This window comes from Crocodylus porosus, unplaced genomic scaffold, assembly GCF_001723895.1.
Source record: "Crocodylus porosus isolate Cpor-Errol unplaced genomic scaffold, CroPor_comp1, whole genome shotgun sequence".
Classification (NCBI taxonomy): Eukaryota; Metazoa; Chordata; order Crocodylia; family Crocodylidae; genus Crocodylus; species Crocodylus porosus.
In genome coordinates this window covers 1,168,056-1,190,446 of record NW_017728886.1, presented here as the reverse complement: position 1 = coordinate 1,190,446, position 22,391 = coordinate 1,168,056, and the positions used below count along the sequence as shown (strand labels likewise).

The 22,391-nt window shown below is 46.3% G+C and overlaps 1 protein-coding gene across 2 annotated transcripts in view; it reads right to left on the bottom strand.

Moving 5' to 3' along the window:
• The window catches only part of SCAP (SREBF chaperone), an 86,090-nt gene that overhangs the window by 43,738 nt on the left and 19,961 nt on the right, over positions 1-22,391 (bottom strand). For both annotated transcript variants that reach the window (XM_019529049.1, XM_019529057.1), the window contains exon 2: positions 16,927-17,162. In XM_019529049.1, the coding sequence (XP_019384594.1) occupies positions 16,927-17,048 (122 nt within the window). In that variant the 5' untranslated portion in view covers positions 17,049-17,162. The remainder of the gene's footprint in view (positions 1-16,926; positions 17,163-22,391) is intronic.

Here is a 22,391-nt window from a genome sequence, read left to right as displayed (position 1 = left end):
GTTTGGGTCTTTTCTTTTTTGCTCCCCCTTAAGTGACCTGAAAGCAAAAGGATAAGTGAAAAAGCTTCCCGTTTTCCCACAACTTCCTCCCACAGCCAGCATGCAAAGGCAGCTGCTTTTTGGTAAAACTGAGTAACGGAAACCAGGATCAACTGGGGAATACCAAAGGATCTGTGGTTGGAGGAGAAATGCCTTAAGTGGCGTTGGTTGTAGCCACATAAGCAAACAATGTTCTTTGGGTATTTCCAATGTGTTTTTTTGGACCAATTAAAATAGTGGGGAAAAATCTTTGCAAGCTACTTGCAAAAAACAATTTTTTAAAGTATTTTAGTTTGTCTAGTAAAAGATACCAGATTTACCCAGAGAACCCTGTCTGCCTAGATCCTCCAGTGAGCACCCTGGGGCAGTTACTGTGAAATACCTCTCCTCCAACATAAACCAGACCACCACCTTCACCTGCAATTTTGCATTCTCCTTGTGTTATTTGCCAACAGAGGGAGAGAAAAACATAACGCTGAGACCAGGGAAGCAGCAGTCAGATGCAGCATTCCTATTTCGTGTGAAAGCAACTTGGCTCATGGCCCTGGAGACCCCCATCACCTCTCTCTCTTCTCGCTCTCTTGTAAAACCTGCCATGGAAGCCACTGTAGAGATGCAGTACTTACAATCTTCAAGGCACTATGCAAATGGATAACATTAAACACAGTCTAGAGGGCTCATTACGCAGCAACAGCATAGATCTTAAACGGCAAGAGAAAAGCTAGATGTTCTTTCCTGCTATTCACCGTGTCGTTTAAGGGGAATTTGTTTCCGCCCATTAATACTTTCAGTGCTTGGGGCTATGGGAGAGGAGACTTAACAGGGCACTTTTCATATCACAGAAACAGCCCAGAGACTCCAGTGGCGTCTCTCAGCCTCCCTGTCACTACACTAGCCAGCAGCATATTTACATCTGAATAAGAGTGTCCCAGCTCCCAGAATGGCTTCTGGAGCCAGACCCTGCCACGGGGTCATAATTCTGTTTATTAGTGACAAATCCCCTCTTGCATTCACACCCACCAGGCAGGGCAGGCCAGGCTGTTGCTACGAAGGGGCCGCTGCTGCCTGACAAGTCCTGCATTATGCCTTCACGTGAGAACCACGCCGAGGGGGCGCAGACGCTTTGTGACCAGCCAGTGAGGGGAAAGCAGAGACAGGGAGCGGATTTAATACCCCAACCGTGAAAAAATGTTCGTGTTCCCTGCTGCAGGAGGCACCCTTTTCAATGGGCGCAGTAAGGGAACAGCACAGCACTTAAGCCACTTAAAGGCCGACAATAGGCACGGAGTGTGAAAATGGAGACTAAAGAGCTTATCGGCATCCAGGATTAATCCCATGTGTAGACACTTATTCCAGAACAAGGAGGGCCTTGTTCGCATTTACCTTAACCCCCTTATGGGCCAGTCCCAAGTCCTCCCAAGACTGTCCTAGCACTGACCCAGGAAGAGGTAAAGAAAAGGCCAAGCTACTTCCTCATGGGTAATGCATGGCAAATTGGCTTGTTCACTTCCTAGCCTATGGCAAGGTTAACCTGAGCCTGCCCTTCTGCTAGGGAAAGGCAAGAGAGAAGCACAACACAACTGGGGCAGGGTGGATGAAAATCAGTAATTTAAAAAAAAAAAAAAACCCACACAAAAAAGATCATATATATTTTTTAATTTAAATCAGGGTTTAAAATTTTTTTTTGTTAAAAAACAAAAACTCATATGAAGAGATCTTAAAACTACATTAAAGTTCAAAGACATCCTCAAGGAATGGGGATTATAACTTCTAATTGTATACGATCTGAGACAATATATTCATTTAACCCTTTTTAGAAGTTTTATAAATAGGTCACAACAGGCAATGGGCTATATACGGGGCCCAATCTTATGGGGTTTCCAGAGGCTCCTCTACAGACTAGTAAAGAAACCACTCGACCCAGTGGGAATCAGTGCTCAGCCTAGAACAGAGGTTCTCGCACTGTGGTCCGCAGAAACGTTGCAGAACAATTGAGAATATCTGTATTTGGCCCTGCACTTTATTTATTTTCTGACAGAGATTAAAGTCATTTTGAAGACTATGCAAAAAAAAGTTTATTAAGTGGTCTGCTGAGACCCTCAGCAATTTTCAAGTGGTCTGTGGGAAAAAAAAAAAAAAAGTTTGAGAACCACTGGTCTAGAAGATCCCACGAAGCATCTCGGTGATGTTGAGTTTCAGTTCTCAAACTGTGGATGCGTGCCTGCAGAGATCATAGGCAGACAAGGTTCTTTGGGATCTCTTTTATTAGGCCAACTAAATAGTTAGGAAAAAAGTGTTCCTTCCCCTCTTTCAGACAAATGCCCTTCTTCAGGGATAGGGAGAGTGTGTTGTCTCCAGAGATAACAGCCTTGTTAACAGCGGTGTATGGAGATGACAGAACAGACCCGATACCCACCCAGCAGCCCTCTGGTCTGCAAGTTTGCATCACACAGTCAAGCCCTCATCTCTCTCTAAAAAAGTGCAAAGTTTCAAGAAGTTAAATGAATAAAGGATATTGAACAATAAGAATGCACTTCTTGTAGGAAGTGATTAAAATCAAGGCTTCCCAACCAGTGATTTAAATAGATTTGATTTAAATCAAACCACCCTGAACGAAGGAAATTAATTCTTTCCCATATTGTTGTACGAGAGACTTTTCCACAACTTAACCGTTCCCTCCCTACTCGTTGCACTGGACAAGTAGTAAGAAGATTCTTGCCAACTGTCTTGTCATTTTAAACTTCTGTCTGGGTTTGCAATCCAGGCGGAAAGAGCATCAACAGCACCTTTGTGGACCACTGAAAGACAAGAGGATGGGGAAAAGTCTGCAGGAGAGAATGACAAAAGGCAGAAAGGGGTGCGGGTGCATGCGTGGGGGGGGGTTCGGAGAATGCAGGAACTGGGGGTCTGTACGCAGGGATGGTGCATGCCAAGTCCAGCTGTGGCTGTCAATGGAGCCAGGGCCATGAGGAGTCCCATACGCCACACCTTCCTCTACCAGTTTGCATTCAACTAGGTACAGACCAAAATTTGAAATCACAATTCAGGCTTCCCTGCAAGTCTGCTGCTGGGTTATGAATGTGGAGCAGGATGATGCAGCATGAAGCAATCCATCTGTTCTCCTCCAATTATACAGGCCAAATGTCTCCCTATATGAGACAAGGGGGAAGAGAGGAGCCTCTTTAATGCCCTGGGCTAACTGGATGGCCCACCTGTCTGTCCCTCAAGACTAAGCTCATTCATTGTCAGTTGATGGCAAGGCAGACAATCTTTCTGGAAGCTGCGAGACTGTCTGTGCCTTCAATCTTCTCAGGCTACTATTTAACAAATGCAGGCATGGCAAACACACTAGTGATTTCCTTTCCCCTCCATGTACTTAAATATGAATTTAGCTCTGAAGACTCTAGCCATCTCTTGAGCTACATCTGACAACACAAGGTGTCACAATCCAAATCACCAAGGACCTTGACCATGGCCATGAAGCTAGTACAAGCAGTCCCCAAACTGTCCTGCTCCCATGGCTCACTGCTGAGCAACAGCCAAGGTCAGTGTCCAGAGGCACCAAGTCTTTGCCTTTTGCTGAACCTGCAAACAAACACAAGCGGCAGTGCTGGTGGATTTTAAAAACAGTGACAGCTACCTGTTTGGAATAAGATGAAAAATGTGCGTTTCAAACGGCCAGAAAAGGTTTGAGAGTAAATTGATTCCAGGGACTTGCTGGCCCTTTCTGATTTAAGTGGCCAACAAGGTGAAAGGTTCCTTAGGGCACCTACTTTCCACGCCAAGGTAGAACAGACCGTGTAAGGCCTTGCTAGAGCATTGATCAATATAATGCTGCTCATATAAAGGCTTTGCTAAAGTATTGGCCAGAGTAGCCTTCACCAGCAAACCTGACCATTGTATGAACTCCTCACAGAAACAAAACTTGGCACGTGGGCCAGATGTGTGCTCCTGCCAAGAGCTGGGAAGGAGAGGTGATGGTACAAGGTAGGATAGTGCAGTACAATGATAAGGCTGGAACAGGAAACACCCAGGTTAGGATGTGAAACAGGCCCCTGGTACAGGACAGTTCGAGATGCAGGTGGAATGCAATAAGTCACTTGTTTGATAACAATAGAAAAAAGACAACTGGAAAGCAGGGAAGCTTCATAATAGCCTGGGGAGCCTGTGTGGTGTTGTGCCAACTACCTTATCACAGGTCCAAATGCCTTAGCTCCAGGTCCAATGTGCTTGTTAGGCCAAAACATGTCACGGGTGTTATTTTAGGTAATAAAACCTGGCCAAATCTTTGCCACTGAAGCTGAATTTTTGCTGCTGAATCAAGTCTGCGGTCATTCTTTAAGATAAGATTCGCGTTGGGATCTCCTGGCTGCAACTTGTTGACATCACAGCTCCTGAAAACTTCAATGCTGACAACACATCAATAGCACTTGACAATGAGGACAACAGCAACCATGACACTGGTGACACTGACTGATACCCAGAGGACAAACCCTGCACTCTGCAGCAGTTTATACACACCCACTCACATGCCAAGCACCTATGTGACATTGTACACATGCGGTCCTCTCCTCCCTCGGCTGCATGTGCATTTGGTTCCTTCACTGTGAACACTGGCTGTAGCATCTGAGGCAAGACCTTCGTGTCACATACTTGAAGTGCTCAGCACACCACGGGTACCTTGGCATGGGGACGTATAGGCATTCTGCATTAAGAAAGCTGCAGTGACAGTGCTCCCAGTGCACTTGAGCTGGAAAAGGCAGGCTCGCTTTCAGCCAGACAGGCCCCATTGCTCTGCAGAGCAATTCTTTCCCCCAGAGCAATGAAAGACTCACTGAAACTACTGGCCAGGAAGTGGACAAGAAGGACAGACACTTGCAGCTATGGTAGCCCATCCCTTATTCCCCAGCAGAGAGGAACTCATACAGATTTCACCCGCATTGGGCATGGACTTTGGGCACTTTAAAAAACACCCAGAGAAAATCCTGAAGGACTGTGTCGTCATTCCTCATTTCTTAAATTAGGCAGCAGACATGAAGCATGACCAGATAAACGGACAAGCGCAAACACAACCACAACTAAGAACTTGTGTTTGTTCTCTGCTCTCCCCCACCTAGGGCTGGATGGTTGGTTTGCCACATCCACACGTTCTGTCCTGTCCTGTCAAGCTCTTTGGGGCAGGGATTTTCATTGTGCATTTGAACAATGGGAGGGACAAACATGTCTTCTTATCCCTGCTCTTCATCATCACAGGCTGAGAAAACGAAGAATGGCTGGCTACCATGTCACCTCTGGTTCATATCACCTCCTACCCACCTAGGTTACATTTGGGTGCAAGGGTAGCCAGTTCATGGCATTTTATAGTTATGGAAACCAAACATGCTCCCACTCATCTCAAATAACCATGGATTGGATATGTGCAGTTTAAAGGGGGACCTTTAACAAGCTTCCATTTTTACCACCTACCTTGGATATGGCAAATCAGGGCTCATGTTAGAGGTGCTCTCTTTTATTAGACCAATGAGATTTTTGCAAAGAAAAAGAAAAAGAAAAAAAGAAAAAAAAATCTTTAAATTGCAAGCTTTCAGGCACAAACACCCTCCATCAGGCATCAGAGAAAAGATTGTAAAAGTTCTCCTGGGTAGAAATGAAAGTTCATATTTGACAGAGGAATCAGATGGAAAGCTCTTCTGGGCAGGTGGTTCATAGCTGGTTACCTTGGATATGGTGCACCAAACCCCAGTTTTTGTCTTGCTGCATGCTAGAAAACTACTTTAGGAGACCCGAATGCTATGAAAACCTTCAGGTCAATGCTAAAATTTCTGTTTAAAAGGCAAAGAAAAGGAATAAGTCTATCTAGCGGACACAACAGATCTTTGGGATTCTCTTTCCAGCCCTCTCAGACTCTCTGATGTTGAAACAGCTGCAAATCTTCCCTACTGGGACGGAGGAAACAGACCTCTATCAAAGGGCATTGCAAAGAATAGTACTTATGGACGGCTTTGAGCTCATGCGATTAAAGAGCCCCCAGAATGTGAGCTTTCCTTTTCATCACCCTAGTTCAAGGCTACTACAATGGCAAGCTTAAACGAGGTTTCTAACACAAGACTAAATAGACTTAAGAATTAAATGAGGGCAGGTTAATTATAGCAACAGCTCTCGCAGCCATGGACAGCAGAGCCAAACTAACAGGAAAGAAAAGGAAGCAAAAAAACCCAAAAAAACAAAACAAAAAACAAACAACAACAAACAAACAAACAAACAAACCCAGAAGGCAGCAGTGCAAGGAAACTACAAAATTCCTTAAATTTGCTACTTTGGAAGCAGAAGCGTTTCAGAACCTTTGAGGATACAAAAGGTGCTTAAAATAAACCAAGAGCGAGGGACTCCAGCTTCCCACAAGTGGCTACGACGGTTCAGGAGCCTGCCAAGACCAGTTCGCTTCTTTTATTAATAAAAAAGTGCCCACTAGAAAAAGCACCCAGACTGCTCTAGATCAAGAGCTACAGGGACAAAGGAATGAGTCTCGGGCAGGAAGGGAAGATAAAAGGAAACGGAAGTCTGAAGCTGAGAGCGTGATCCAGGGGCAAATGAGCCTTCCTGAATGCCAGGATGGAGAGAAGTGGGCAGGAAGAGCGGAGACTTGGAGTCAACACAGTTAAACGACAGAGGACAGGATCTTCAAAAAAAAAAAAAAGACACCGTTCTGAGAAAGGTCCTTTCTACACACCGAAGTGCCCCAAATGAGCCCTGTGTCCCGCACAAGGGCAACCCTGCTCAGCGGCAGGTTTTTAATCCCTGAAGTGAAGTAACTGCTAAGAAGGGTGCTTCCCAGACAGATTCTATTCGCTTCCATTTGTTTTACATTATTTTCAAGACAGTCTAAAGAGCCAAACTGGAGACCTGCCAGTTCAGCCCGCAGCAGCTGATATTCCTGCCATCCCTCTCCTTGTTCACCAACACCTTAGTCACAAGAGACAGGACACCAGCCTAGACAGACATTTGGTCTCGCCCAACACAGCAGCACTTGTTTAATCAAACCACAGTGGAAATCACCGCCATCTTCTGTCTCCCCATCCCACCAGCACCGCCTCCACATTATCTGGAGAGACGCGCACGAGCCAAAGAAAACGGAGAACAGCCAACACCTGCAGGACACAATGCAGTTCTCTCTGGCTTCGCACCATGGGGAACTATGGTGATAAACAGGTTAGAAGCAGCTCTTAGCCAAGTCCCCCGTCTTTGAGGCAGGGAGGACACAGCACCCTGGCCAAGCAAATCCAGCAAGAAATGCTAGATGAACTTGGCAGGAGCTTTTTTGTTATCTGCTCCTCAAAAGAAGAATAAACAGAGTCCTCTCGCTTTTCATTTCATGGCCTCTCATTGCCCTAAGAAAGCCAAGGAGTACTTAAGGAGCAATACGAGATAGCATTCGTTTCCCTCCTGGGGTTGGTTTGTTTGTTAATCAGGCTCCTGGTTTCTTGGTTGGTAACTCTCAGTGGGAAAAGGGGACAAGATTTTGTTCAGGGCCAGATGTTGGTGGCAGCAGCAGACAAATGTGCAGATGCATTAACAATGTTGCAACATCAGTTCAGGAAGACTTAAGAGCATTGCTCGCACAGCACGAAGACTGTGCCCCAATCCTGCGACCTTCACACAAAGCAGCACATTGTGGGAGCAAAAAGAAGATTGATATTTTTAATCCTCTGCCACAGGCTTGTTTTATTTTGGAAACGAAGCAGGGGAGATCTTGCTCCAGAGAGCACGTTTGCTTCTTGTTTCATCATTCACCTCCCCAGGAGATTGTAGCCTCTCTGTGGGGAAGGGGAACATGTTAAAGAGGCAGACAAGGCTGAGAGCAGCTTTGTTCCAAGGGTTAGAAGCAGGAGGCAGATTAGCAAGTGGGTAACACTGGAAGTTATAAACCTGGCAGGGGAAATACTGTGACCACTAAGGCAGTTTTCCTAGTCACTGAAGATAACTGTTTTTCTGGCACATCCTAGTACCCACAGAGGTAGTGTACAGGTAACCTCCCGCTTTCACTTCCAGCAGGAAGATCTCTGCTTTATGCCCATTGTCTGGAAACAGGAGACCTCTCCCAAGCTTGCTCCTGTGGCTGTACAGCTGAGGGCAAGTAAAACTCGGGAACATCTGAACCCCAAGCCTCTGGGCTTGGGCCTGCATGTACGATGCCCACCAAATGATCTGGAAACACCTGAAGCCCCAGACAGGGATGGAGGATGCTTGCCAGTGCTAGGGCCACACATGGCTCTTGAATGACTCATGGATTTGGAATCGTTCTGGCCGATTTGGCGTGGAACTCAAAAAAAATTCTCCTTTAAAAACAAAGAAAAACCAAAACCTGGAAGTTATAGAACTTTACCTGAAAATTTTCTCTCTTCTAGCAGAAAGATCTACAGAATCATAGTGGGTCTGACTGTAGCTCCTTAGAAGATGAGCCCAACTTGTCATTCGAGCTAGAAGTGGTCCCACTTACAATGACCAAGCCAGTTCAAGACAGATGCAAACCTGCTTCTTAATCTTTTCATGGAATCATGGGGGGGAGAGACAAAACAAAAAAACAAGGGTTGGAAGGGACCCCAGGAGGTCACATCTAGTCCAACCCCTGCTCCAAGCAGGGCCAGCCCCAACTACATCATCCCAGCCAGGTCTTCAACACCTCCAAGAATGGGGAGTCCACAATACCCTTGGGTAGCCTGTTTTCTGCTACAAAGTTCTTGTCCTGACCCAAAGTTTTCCTGAAGCAGGAGGCTCTTCTCCACTGCCAGCAGAGTTATTCCATCTCTACTTCATGGAGTAAGTCCTCGTCTGCCACCCCACAGCTGGTACCTACAGCTGGTACCTACCCAAGATCCACATCCTGCCCTGTCAATACAGTTGAAGTGGAGCTGCATCCAGAAGCCAGATGTTGCCACCAGAAATAGAGTGTGAGCCCATGTTGGGCAGACTGGCACCAGCGGCCTGCTCTCAGCCAACACAACGTTTCCGGGAGAAACCCACCAGTGTAAGAACATATGAACTGCCATTTCCTGGGTCCTTCTTGCCCGGTCTCCTGTGTCACACAGCAGCAGAGAGCAGATGCTGGAAGGGAGAGTGATGGGTATGACTAGCATTTTTTCCCCTCCGCTGATCCTCTCCCACTTGCAGCCTGCAGGATTTCGAGTTTAGGAAGTTCCAATTTGGAGGCTGTGCCCCTCACTGTTACTGTCACTCCTGTGCCCAATAGCTACTGCCCCTTTCCTCCAAGAATTTGTCCAATCCCTTTTCAAATCTGGTTCAACTCTCAGCTTCTACACTATCCTACAGCAGTAAGTTCCACACTTTAATGACATGGGGGGGGGGAAAAAGGGGGAAACGACACAAACACCAATCAAACGTCCTTGTGTTTGTTTTAAACTTACTACCTCCTAGTTTCATTTTGTGACCCTTCATTCTTGTATTGAGAGACAGTGTGAGAGTCAGTAATAAATCCCCATTTACTTTCTCTTTGCTGTTTAGAAAAAAAATGCTTTGGGGGGCGGGGGGGATATGATGAGGGTTTACAAAAATACTAAACTGAACAGACCTTGCCTCTTCGGTCTGTCCTCATAGGGAAGCCCCTCCATACCTTTAATCATCCCTTTTGCCCTTCTCTGGACCTTCTCTAGTTCTTCTATATCCATTTTGACATACAGTATAGACACAGCCATACAGCTAATTCAGTCCCTTAAAGCTTTAATTCACAGGTCATTAGCTGGAAGAAAGTTGTATAAGCGCTTCCAACTACAGAGCAACTTCATATCTGACCGTGGGTGCCAAAAGATATTACAATGATGAGAACAACTTAAGCCTCTCTCAGACCAACAAATCTTTGGGCTACATGCTTTTAAGTTACAGACTTGCTCTACTAAAAGAATGCGAGTTGCCTGAGAAATTAAGAAATACTCCTATTTGCTGCAATAGGAATGTCCAAAGATCTTTTACAAAGCAATGACCAGAAATGCAGCACTGCAGGGGAAAAAAGGGAAATTAAATATGGAAATTTGGTTTTATTTTTTAATCACTTAACTATATTGGATGGTTTAGATAGGGATGATCCTGCCTCAGGCAGGGGTTGGGCTGGATGTGAACTCCTCAGGGTGTTTCCAGCCCTGCTTTTCTATCTTATTAATAAATGTGTGCACACAGCAAGCAGAGCCACCATCCAAGACAGGGACTGATGAGGCTTGCATATTTAACATGTAAAAGTGGTGGAAATACAGAATGATGATCAGGCTGCCACCTTCTGCCTCTCCTTCCCATCATCCTTCCATTCAAAAGACGACAGACAGACTACCATACATCTGAATGAATGCTTCCAAATGTCTAAGGAACAGGCAACTTCAACAATATAGCCACCTAACAAGCCTTGGCAGTTTTGTTTTTTTTTTATCCGAGTGCGAGCTGTTACAAGCCAGTGCCAGAATTTTTCTGAACTGGGTACCACAGTGTCAATTTTGTAGACCAAAGGCTTGTGCAGGGTACTGAATGTATTATTTTAAGAGCACCTTTTATGGAGGGTAGTAAAGCACTGCAACAGGTTACCCAGAGAGGCTGAAAACCTCCAAGGATGGAGATTCATAAAACCTGGCTAGACAAAGCCTTGGCTGGGATGATGTAGCTGAGGATGGTCCTGCTTTGGGCAGGGGGGTGGACTCGATGTGACCCCCTGATGTCCCTTCCAACCCTCATTTTCTATCTTGTATGTTGGCCAAAAAAGCAACAGAGATGTATTAACTCTTAGCAGGTTTAGTTTCATAAGACATAGTGCTGCAGTTGCCCAATACAGCCTTAAGTTCTGTAAAAACTCCTCAAAGTGACTGCAACCAGGATGGCAACTTCTAAGACACAAACTCTTAAGGGCACCTCGTATAAGATTCAGGTCCAAAGAGGAAACTGAAAAGCAAGGCAGGTCCAAGAAATTCTCTTTCATTGAAATGAGCCTCTATCTATTTGCTGTTCAAAGCGAACTGAAAATGTCAATCACTTTGATTAGGATTTTACAGTAGGAACTTCTTAGAAGATATGCTTTGCCTTGGGTGAATCTATCCATGCCAATGACCTAGCACAAAGCTTTAAAAGACGTGTCATTAAAATGCCCTATTAATATCCTACTTTCAAGGTTGAAAGTGCTCATACAAATACATCCAAACAAGGTATTTTAATTGGGTACCCATTAACTATTCTGTAACTAGATTAGTTATCTAGGACTTGGCTGTGCACTTTGAGAGCAGACCTTTCTGTTATAGGAGGTATAACTGAATGATGGTTGCCACACAAAACCAAAGGAGAACCAGGACCTCTTAAGTCAATACAAGGCCACTCAGCTCACATCAGCTTCTTTAATTACTCTGGAGAACATTTTGAACGCCAAGACAGCCAAGTTGGGGCCACAGGGGAAAGACCATGACCAAAGCTCTGGCCCAATCTCTTTTCAGTTACAATAAGCCTTCAGGACCTTCGCTGGTTCCTAAATGTGCACATCCACTGAGAAGGATCATAGGAAAGTAAGGCCAGAAGGAACTCCACAAGGCCATTTGCTCAAGACAGAGTCATCCCTGACTACATGAGCCCAGCCAAGTGTCTGTCCAACCTCATCTTAAAAACTTCCAAGGATGGAGACTCCACAGCTTCTCTAGGCAGCCTGTTGCAATGTTTGATAACCAGAGCCAGATAGTTCCTCCTTACCTCCAACTTCAATCTCCTCTGCTGCAACTTGCAGGCATTGTTCCTAGACCAGTCCCCTGTAGCCACAGATAAAAACCCATCTCCATCATAGTTTCATAGTTCATAGAAGTACGGTTGGAGGGGACCTGAGCAGATCATCTAGTCCAACTTCCTGCCTTGGGCAGGAATGAATATAGGGCTCTTATGACCCCTACTAAGTTTAAGCTCAAATGACACCCCCCCACCCCATCTTCTCTATAAAAATTGCTCTTCAGGTATTTGGAGACATATGAAATTCCATCAGTCTTCTCTTCACCAGACTAAATAACCCTAAAACTTTCAGCCTTTTTGTCACTTTGGGTGCTGGACTCCTTCCAATCCATCCACATCCTTCTCAAAATGCAGAGACCGAAACTGGACATAGGACTCCAGATGTGTCCTCACCAGTGCTGAACACAGTGGAAGAATCATTTCCCTTGATTTGCAAGTGACACTTGTTAATCCAACCCAGTCTACTGCTGGCTTTTTTTCTTTTTGTAGGAGAAGCACACTGTTGGCTCAAATTCAGGTTATGGCCCACTGTAACCCCCAGGGCCTTCCCTGAAGTACTGCACCCTAGTCAATACCTGTGCACAGAGTTATTCTGTCCCAAGTGCAGAACGTTGCACTTGTCCTGGTTGAGTCTCATCTGATAGACTAGAGTAATGGTCTGCAATCAGTCTAGGTTATTTTGAATCCTAGCCCTACCCTCCAAAAGTGTGTACAACTCCATCCAAGTTGGTGACATTCTCAAATTTGTTAAGTGTACACTCAATCCCAAAATCACCCAAATCATTAAAGATGCTGAACAATACCAGACGCAGTATTGACCCCTGGGGAATCCTACTTGATACCTCCTTGCAACTGGACATTGTGCTTGGCAAGTAGTCATCAATGGCTCAATGATTCATCGAGTTACATATCCATCTTGCAGTATTTTGATCCAATCTGTATTTTCTTACTTATTAATGGAGAATGGCATGCGAGACAGTGTCAAAGGCATTGCTAACATCAAGGTACATCACAGCCACTCCTTTACCCCCATACAAAGAACCTGCCATCTTATCAGAGAAGGAAATCGGGTTGGTCTGGCATGACTTGCACTTGTGAATCCATGCTGGCTGTTTCTGGTCACCTTGTGCTCATTTATGTGCCTCATGATAGATTCCAAACTTAGTCTTCCATTCAGAGTTCAGGATCTACTCTCCTCCTGTTTAATCAACTACAATTACCATCATGATTATTATCCTGTTATAATGAGTTAAGTTTATTTTCTATTTGCATTGTGCTTGAGAAAACAGAAGTTTTGTTTTTTTATACTTCCCCATCTTTCTTTCATTTTCCCCAAAACAAATACTAGATTCCTATAACAGGACTGAGGTTCTGGGACTTTCCTTCTTGTTGAGTTTTTGAAGTGCTGTATCACCTCACGAGTCAGAGCTCTTAGGGCCCAAATGCTCAGAGCCTGATCCAATTATTATGGATTTGTACTATTATTAATGCTGTGTCAGAGGTCCACTCTATTAGCCCCGGATGAAACCGATGCTTGAATACACTTCTTTCTTGAAGCCGGCATTGGTTTTCTCTAATTATCCTCTCCAATTCTGATGTACTCAAGTCCTCCAAGTACCCTTTTCACCACAGAATGAGTGAAGACAGGGATGCTGGGTTCTGTACACTCCAGACATTAAGGCACAAGGAATTTCACAACTGTATGTTAGTGCAAGACACCATCAAGTCCTTCCAGATGGCAAACAAGTAACACGGGGCCTTGGAAGTCACAAGCTTCTCAATCCTGTCCTTCAAGAAATATGCTTCTGTGGTAGACATCTCTCACTCCCCTGTGTAATATCAACTACAGAATCATTGGACTCACGATAGGGGTAGCAAACCCAGGTTAAGCCAAAAATGAATACTGGCTGCATAAAAAGCTACTTTGCCAACTTTCTCTACATAAAATGCTCAAATGAGCAGATAGTTGTAAAATGGGCACACATGAGCCCTTAACCGAAGAAAACAAGGAACTTTGAACCAGTACTTTGGAAAGCACCCTGAGGGAAGTAAGTAGATCAAAAGTTAAAAGCAGCATACTAGTAACAGTCTCTTGCACTGGAAGCTAGAAGGAGCCACAAGGGGAAGCTTGTTTAATTAAAAATAAACACACAAAACCATACTTCAGATAAAGATCAGCAATAGAGGAAAAAAATCCCCTTTTTAAATTGTTGCTCCAGTAAAATTGGCAGCCTTCATCCTAAACCATTTCTTGAACAGAATCCTGCAAAAGCATCTCAAGTTGGAAACTTCCCAGTCTTAGCAGTGTTTGGGAATGAGGAAGATGAGGCCGCGTAGCCCTAAGCCTCTTTCTTCCGTTACAGATGACAAACTTATTGTCTGCATGCTACAGTGTCAAATGGACGGAGAACAAAGTTTGTTACTAACTAATATCGGGACTGCAGTGAGTCTAGACGGTGCAGAGCTAGATCGCAGCTCCTCTCCACCTGGCATTCTTTTTTTTTTCTTTTTTTTTTTTTTTGGAAGTCCCGATACCACACTTTGAAGTTTCTTGACATTTCCTCACTGTCTGGGGAATATTTCCACTTAATCTCCTCCATTGCTCATGCTGTTCAGCATCTTCATTCAACCAGCTGGATAACTCTCCTGCAATTCTTATCTGGATCAAAAAGGAGTACCAAGACCACACCAGAACAGATGGCCACGTCTACAGTCCCTACCAAAGGTGTACAACATCCTCCTCCTCACAGGCTGCCTCCAAAACCAGAAGCAGCACAGCCATGTCCAGACAGCACTGAGTTGGCTAGTGAGAATACCAAGTGTCGGGGCCAATTCTTTGGGCAGTGGCACCGTGCAGACACAGCTTGGCTTCTTCGGTTTCAAGAGCACGGCAATATGCAGAAACTGTCAGTGCATTACAAAGCTTCCTTTTCTGTATTTGCTTCACAAAGGCTGCCAGGACAGCCAAACAGAATTATGAGAGCCCGCCCTTAGCAGTAACCACTTCCTGCTTTGTCTGGGATAGGCTTTCCAGGGCCTTAGGCAGAGCTAGCACATCGAAGCAGCACATCGACAGATTTATTGCTCTTACTGAGGGTTTCAGGCTATAATTAGGTGGCAGGGCAGCAGATGGGCGATATCCTTGGGAGTCTTTTATTTGACTGAGAGGCTTCCATAGCAATGTGTATTGTGGGAGAGGTTAAGGTCCTGGGATTCCCCACCCAGCTACAGCACTGCTGATACACAGTGTGTGGGTCACCTTCCTGTGGAGTATGAAGCGACAGACAAGACTAAAGAACATGAACCGTCGGCATGACACAGTACAGCACTATTGGCTCTGAGTGCCAGTGCAAGACCTGTCAAAGAAACAGGCTGAAGAGACATTTTTGAGTCCAGAGTCAGGAAAACAAAATAGTTCTCACTGAGTCAGCAGCAAGAAGGCAGCACCTTTTAAAGGTTCAGATAGACTCTCGTGAAAAAACACTACTAATACTTTGACAATTCAATACTACCAGCGCTTGAATTCCTGAGATGGGCGAATATGTGTTGCTAAATAGACTTGAAAGATGCACAGATTTCATAGACATTAGGGCTGGAAGGGACCTCATGAGATCATGGGGTCCATCTCCTGCCCCAGGGGCAGGACGTCAACTGGCATCAGATCACCCCAGCAAGATAAGCATCCAAGTGTTTCTTAAAGGAATCCAGAGTCGGTGCTTGCACCGTTTCTGGGGGAGTCTATTCCAGACTCTGAACACTCAGATGGTAAAGAAGTTTTTCCTCATGTCCAGCCTAAAATGGTCTTCCCGGAGTTTGGAACAGCTGGACTTTGTCTTCCCTTGGGGTGGTTTGGTGAATAGACATTCCCCCAGATCCAGATGCATAGCCCTGATATGCTTACAGGCTGCCACCAGGTTTCCCCTGAGCCTTCGCTTCTCCAGGCTGAGTCCCATAGCTCGCAGCCTCTCCTCATCCACCTTCATTCATCACTGGCCTCATATCCAATAAGACCTTTCCAAGTCCAGAGTCAGTATTTCTGCACTTATATCCCCAGATGCTGACAAAGGCCTTTTTATTCCACACCATTCAGTAGCTGTGCAACAAGGTGTTTCAGAGATTTCTCCTTAAAACAGATGTCAATAACAACAGCTTCCTTTTAAAGTTACATGCATGGTGGAAGAAATTATGGCATGACAAGAAAAACACCACAGCTCGGAGAGAATTTCTGTATCAATATGAATTTTAAACGTGATCTAGACTGCTTTTCAAAGGAGAGCTGGAGAAGGTGAGGCAGGTCACAACAGACTATCCTTTAGTTACCTTCCAAATTTTTAGGCAGAGATCTAGGCTCTAAGCCCTTCTTGGCAGAAGCTATGATGTGTTCAGCATTATGTTCAGCAGAACAGGTTCCTCAGTGCCAACTGGCCACTGATCTAAAGGGTAACAATCTCCTAAATGAGTGTTCTGGATATTTTAAGAGCTAACTCTGTGGGAGATACAAGATGTACCAGGGCAGTGTTTCTCAAAACCGGGGTACACAACCCCCCCAGGAGGTCTGCAGAAGACTTTTCCAGAGGGTAACCAAGAGTGGAAGAAAAGAAAAAGGAACTATAAGTGGAGGAAGAGAAAGAAACAAAATGAAGAACTTGATAGCTCAGGTTACTGGAGAGGTTAGAGAGACAAAGGGTTACTTTGTTATTCATCGATAACGCTCAAGCCAAACCATTATCGTGTTCAGAAGCAGTTTGAGAGCCAAAAAAGTTTGGAGAATCATTGTGGCAGGGTAAGACTGCATAAAGATAAGGTAACACAGCTGCAGGGACAATGATTTAGGTTGAAAACATGGGGGTGGAGAGGAGTACCCAGCTAATTTCTTCCCCTGCTTCTCATTTCTGGTTTGGAGTTGTTCATTCATCAGCTGGTCCTTGTTTTTAGAAATCAAGACGCTTTATCCAGGGCTTCCATCTTTGCCTCCGAAGAACAAGAAATATCAGAAGCTTCCACATTAGAACAAACACTTCTGGGATAGCAATGAAATCTTATAGTCATCTCCACACTCAAAGAGCTCCACAAACCAACAGCACATCACCAAGTGACAACCTGTGAAAACGAGCACTGTGCAGGACTTACCAGCAGGCCAAGATACAGAGGCCTGTGAAGAGGATGATGGGAATAGGGTAGGAAGCGCACAGCAGCCCGTGGTTGTAGAACGCCCGCGATATCTTCTCGCGCAGTTTTTCAGTCAGGGTCATCCTCAGCTGTCGTCACCTAGCTGTCATCCCGGAACGTGTCGGGGGGGGTCGGCAGGGGGTTAGTAGAGTCCACCACGGACAACACTCCAACAGCACTGTGCTCAGGACAGGAGGCTGGAAAAAAGGGAGACATAGGATGTAAGAGGAGCAGCATAGCCAACTCTGCTCTAGAGGATATCTCCTCCAGAGGAAGATGACCAAGAAACCTCTCTCAGCAGCCCAGGATAAGTAGTAGAATCACAAATCACAGAGAGTGAGGGTTGGAAGGGACCCCAGGAGGTCACATCTACTGCAAGCCCCTGCTCCAAGCAGGGCCAGCCTCAACTACATCATCCCAGCCAGGGCCTTTGTTTACCTGGGTCTTCAAAGCCTCCAAGGATGGGGAGTCCACCACCCCTCTGGAGAGCCTGGTCCAGTGTTAGCACTAACAGGGGAGGCTGGGAGCCAGCTGACAGGCCTCAGACACAGGAGCAGCAAGCTGGGAGGGCGTGGGGAAAATAGGCAGAGGATCTCCAAGTGGAAATGAAACAGAGAATGGAGATGCCGCAAGGGCAGAGGGAAGGAGTCCTTAGGGCACAACAAACCCACGTTCTGCCAGTGAGAAAAAGGGCCGGGGAGCCCAAGGCACCAGTTAAAGTCGGGGAAGTGATGGGCATCATTCCTGGCCATAACATCTTAGGATAAAGTGCACCAAAACATGCTGAGCCTCCGTTTGAAGGTCCCATTGTGGCAAAGGGAAGAGATCAGGCACAGGATCTACAGACAAGACAAAAGGTGGGTAATTTCTTTCTCTGGAAAAAAACAATTGTTTAAATCTGCCAGCCTGCTCAAGCATGCCGGGTATTAAACAGAGACTGCGGCACAAGTTAAATGTGTATTTGAACTGTAGGAGAGAAATGGTCTAATATTTTGTTACTGCTTTACAACAGCAAACACGCCACTAGCACCAGGCAGTTTGAATTTGCTAGTCACCGATTTACAAAGCACAGTAAAGCCTCTCTACTGAATCCACCAATACACACGAGGAAAGTTAAAAAAAATAAAAAATAAAAATCTAATATTGGAACATTAAAGGGGCTCCCCCCCCACTTGCTCAGAAACATTGGGTGCTGGCTGCAACCAAGGCTGAGGATGGTAACTGGGCTGTGCCAACGCTCCTGCTAGTTCCTGGCGAAAGGGTCTTGTTCCTTCACTTCCTTCTAGCAGGGGGTACGGTCCTCTGTCTTGGAGGACCATCACTTGAGACCACTTTAACAAATTATTCCATGTCCTTGCAGTGGCAGGATGCTGACAGTGCCCTTGACCCCCTAGCAAGTTAAATTATCTTTTTTGCATTTGGGACATTACACCCAGAAGCTGTACATGAGGGCTGTTGCTCAAGTCTTAAAAGCAGATCTGACAAAGGATTAGATAAGGATGGTCCTGCCTTGAGCAAGGGGGCTGGACTACATGTGACCTCCTGAGGGCCATGACAGGCCTGTTTTTCTAAACCAACCTTACTGGTTGGGTCATACAACTGTAAAGCACATAGTACAGACCAGTATGCTAGGTAAAAAAGGGACTCTTGGCTCTCAACGCACTCTCTGCTATTCACAGAAAGACAAGATTATCTATGAATTTCATACTGGAAAAATTAAAACGTGCACTTTGCTGTCATCAGCACAGTCTCCTGTGTTCTGCAATCTCCTTCTAAGCAGGTGGAAGAACTCGAGACGTGCGGAGCAGAAAGTGCGTTACTCTGTCTATAAGCTCCCACCTTGCTTCCGCCCCTTCGGGAGCTGTTAAAACACTCCTCTGGGGCCATCTGAAGCCCTCAGCCACCTGCAGACCAAAGACAGCCCTAATCTTACTGCCATTGCCAAATTAAATGGATCAGGATGTGTCCTGACAGCCGATCTGCTTCGCTGAACGAAACGTGTCACACACCATCCTGCTCACTGATCCTTTGGGACAGCAGGCAGCGTGCTCCCAGCTTGGAGAGGCATGCCCAGAAACTCCCTAGGGTGCATCTCCATAGCAGAGAAAGTTGGGAATCCTACTTGCAAAGACGCATGCACCTCTGCAAACGGGAAACCTCGGCCTTCCCCTCTCAGAGTCATGCCCTGGAGATTCCTGGGGGCATGTCCCTTTAGGAGTCAGAAAACCAGGCAGCCAGGGCTTGAAGGGCCCAAACCTGTGCAGGAATTCCCAGGGTGTAGAGAATCAGAAGCACCTGCCTCGGGCAGCTGAAGAGTTCAGGCAACTCCAGGACGCCCGTTCTCTTCCACCATGAAGCCAACAAATACCTGCTGCAATAACGCGGCAGAAACTACCACCTCCTTTTGGTGGACCAACTTTTGTGGTGCAGCAAATTGTCTAGGCACCCATTTGCTTCCCCTTCCATAGCATCATAGTGCTTAGGATCGGAAGGGACCTAAAGAGATCATCAGGTCCAACCCCCTGCCCTGGGCAGGAACAGGTGCCGGTACCATCCCAGCCAAATATCTGTCCAGCCTCCTCTTGAAGACCCCCATAAAGGTGGTAATGGAGGCACAAAGGCGATATCTGTTTGCAATCTAAGATCAAGGTCTATTTAACACCTCCCAAGGGAACTTCTTCCAGAGAACCAATCTATTCTTTGTGAAGTACCTCAAAAATGCCACTGAAAGTCGGGGGGGAGAGGGGGGTGTTCTGGTTCTGTTTTTTAAGTAAATGCTTGTTAAAAAGAACCACTTAATGTTTTACAGTTGAGCCAGAAATCTGCATAAAGCAGTTTAGTAAAAGATGGGAAATCTTTTCTCTGCTCATGCAGCAGACCTGGAGGAGAAGACACATTGTACAGCTTTGTCATCCATGAAGATGCTCTTAAAAGTGCTCAAAAAAAAAAAAAAAAAAAAAAAAAAAAAAAGTTGGCTTGAATTTAGTGCAGCACCGAAACTGGACTAGTCAAGTGATGCTGTGACACAGAGACAAGATAAACCTCTTGCTACTGTGCAGTGAAGCCATCCCAGCCTTCAGCATGCTTTTCTGAACCCCAGAAAAGAGAAACCATTAAAAATTTGAAAGATTTCCCCCCCCCCACCTCTAATTTACCATTTAACAGCCCAAATGAGGACTGCATAGTCAAGCCCTCCTTGTTAATTCATTTTAATCAACTGTGAGCCAATTCAGAAGCAACAACCAGGTATGCTGAGTTGCAAGCCAAAAATCTAAATATATATTTTTAATCCATCAGAGTGATTCTCATCCTTCCCAAGGGTGCCACTCAATATTAGTACTGCTAGGTGTGCATCTGAAAGCCACGGGCCACGTTCCCTTGGTTTTAGGGCTTTCGTGCCATACAGGTTGGGAGACTGGAGATTATCACAATGTGCCTACAAACCCACCTTAAACAGGCACAGACAGGACAGGAACGTGCCCCACAACAGCAGTTGCCTCAACTATGTCAGTGCCATCAAGTCCCAAACAAGTGAACAGGTCAGTGCTGAAACACAGCTTTTAGCCATAAAGAAATGACATGATTTGGCTAAAAGGCTCTGGTAACAGTGACCAGCATGGAGTTTTTGAACAGCAAAACGCCAGCCTGAACAATTTAAAAGTAACGTGATAAAAAAAATCCAGCACTGAAAGCTAGAGGCTCAAGCTGGGGAAGAAGCTTCCTGGCAAGAAGGCTGAAAGCACATCTACCTGTATTCCCAGTCGCTCGCTGGCTGAAACCCCACGCAAAAGGCAGAAGGCCCATCCACACCGCTCGAGTACGCAGGCCTGTTTGCACCGACTATTGCACAGCAGTCCGCGGCAGGTTCCCATATAACGCGTGCCATTTTGGAGTGGCTTCCAGAAGCCAAAGCAGGGTGATAGATGCATCACCTGTAGGGCATGAGCTGAGCCCACCCTGAAGTAAGGAGCTCAGTAGCATAGCAGCCTGGTTTCAGGAGCTCTGCTCTCCATAGCAGAGACCAATCGATATTCTGCTGTCGTTACAACGCTGTCCAGAGAAACCAAGCACAGGCAAAAGAGGTCAGGTGCTGCACGAGTTACTGTGCTTGGTTAAAAACGGGAACTCCTAGGAGGCTTGCCATAAGACAGACTGCTCCAGTCCAAGGTAAGGGAGGCCACCAGGTCACTGACCCACCAAGACACGGGGTTTGCTTTGGCAAGTGAATGCAAATAGGCATATCTGTTCAAAAGAGCAAAACAGGACAATCAAGCTGCAAAGCAAGAGGAGCTGCTGCCACCAACAACCTTCCTTTAGCCTCTCAGTCTGCTGCCTCTTAGGGACAGCTGGCCTTTGTGGCATCTTAATCACAGAAAGAGGGTTGGAAGGGAGCTCAGGAAGTCGCATCTAGTCCAACCCCCTGCTCCAAGCAGGACCAGCCTCCACTACATCATCCCAGCCAAGGGTACGTCTAGCCGGGTCTTCAAAACCTCCAAGGATGGAGTGTCCACCACCCCCCTGGGTAACTTCTACTGCTTTACTACCCTCCTAGTGAGAGAGTTTATCCTCGTATCGAACCTCAACTCTCCTTGCTGCAACTGGAACCCATTGCTCCTTGTTCTGTCACCTGTCCCTACTGAACAGTCCAGCCCCATCCTCTTTCCAGCCCCCCTGCAGGGAGGTGATGGCGGCTACTCAATCCCCCTCAATCTTCCCTTCTGCAGACCAGTTCCCTCAGCCTCTCCTCAGAAGAAGGCGGACCATAAAGAGATCCTGGATACCTGGGACTTGCATCCCTGACATCAGGGACACTGCCTCCCACCCCCTGTGCTCACAAGGCAGCCATGCCTGCCCAATGCTCACAAGCCAGGTTGCACCACTCGGGCTCCCTGTCCTGCACCCCTGCATTGCCAGGACACCCTATAGTTCTCCTCAGCCAGCTGGGACTGGCTTCTTAAATACAGGACTGTCCCAGCTAAACTGGGGCAGATGGTCACCCTACTCACAAGTCATGTCCCCCAGCTCCCCAACCATTTTCATTGCCCTCCACAGGACTCTCTCCAATGTGTCCACATCCTTCTTGTAGTGAGGGGTCCAAAACTGGACACAGGACCCCAGATGTGGCCTCCCCAGTGCTGAATAGAGGGGAAGAACCACTGCCCTCAATCTGCTGGCAGCGCTCCTGCCAGTGCAGCCCAGGATGCCGTTAGCCTTCTTGGCAACAAGGGCACACTGCTGGCTCCTGTTCAGCTTCTTGTCCCGTTTCCCCAGGGCCTTTCCTGCAGAGCTGCTGCCCAGTCAGTCCGCCCCCAGTCTGTCATGTTGCATGGGACTGTTCCATCCCAAGTGCAAGACTTTGCACTTGTCCTTGTTTCATAGACATTAGGGCTGGAAGGGACCTCGGGAGATCAGCAAGTCCAGCCCCC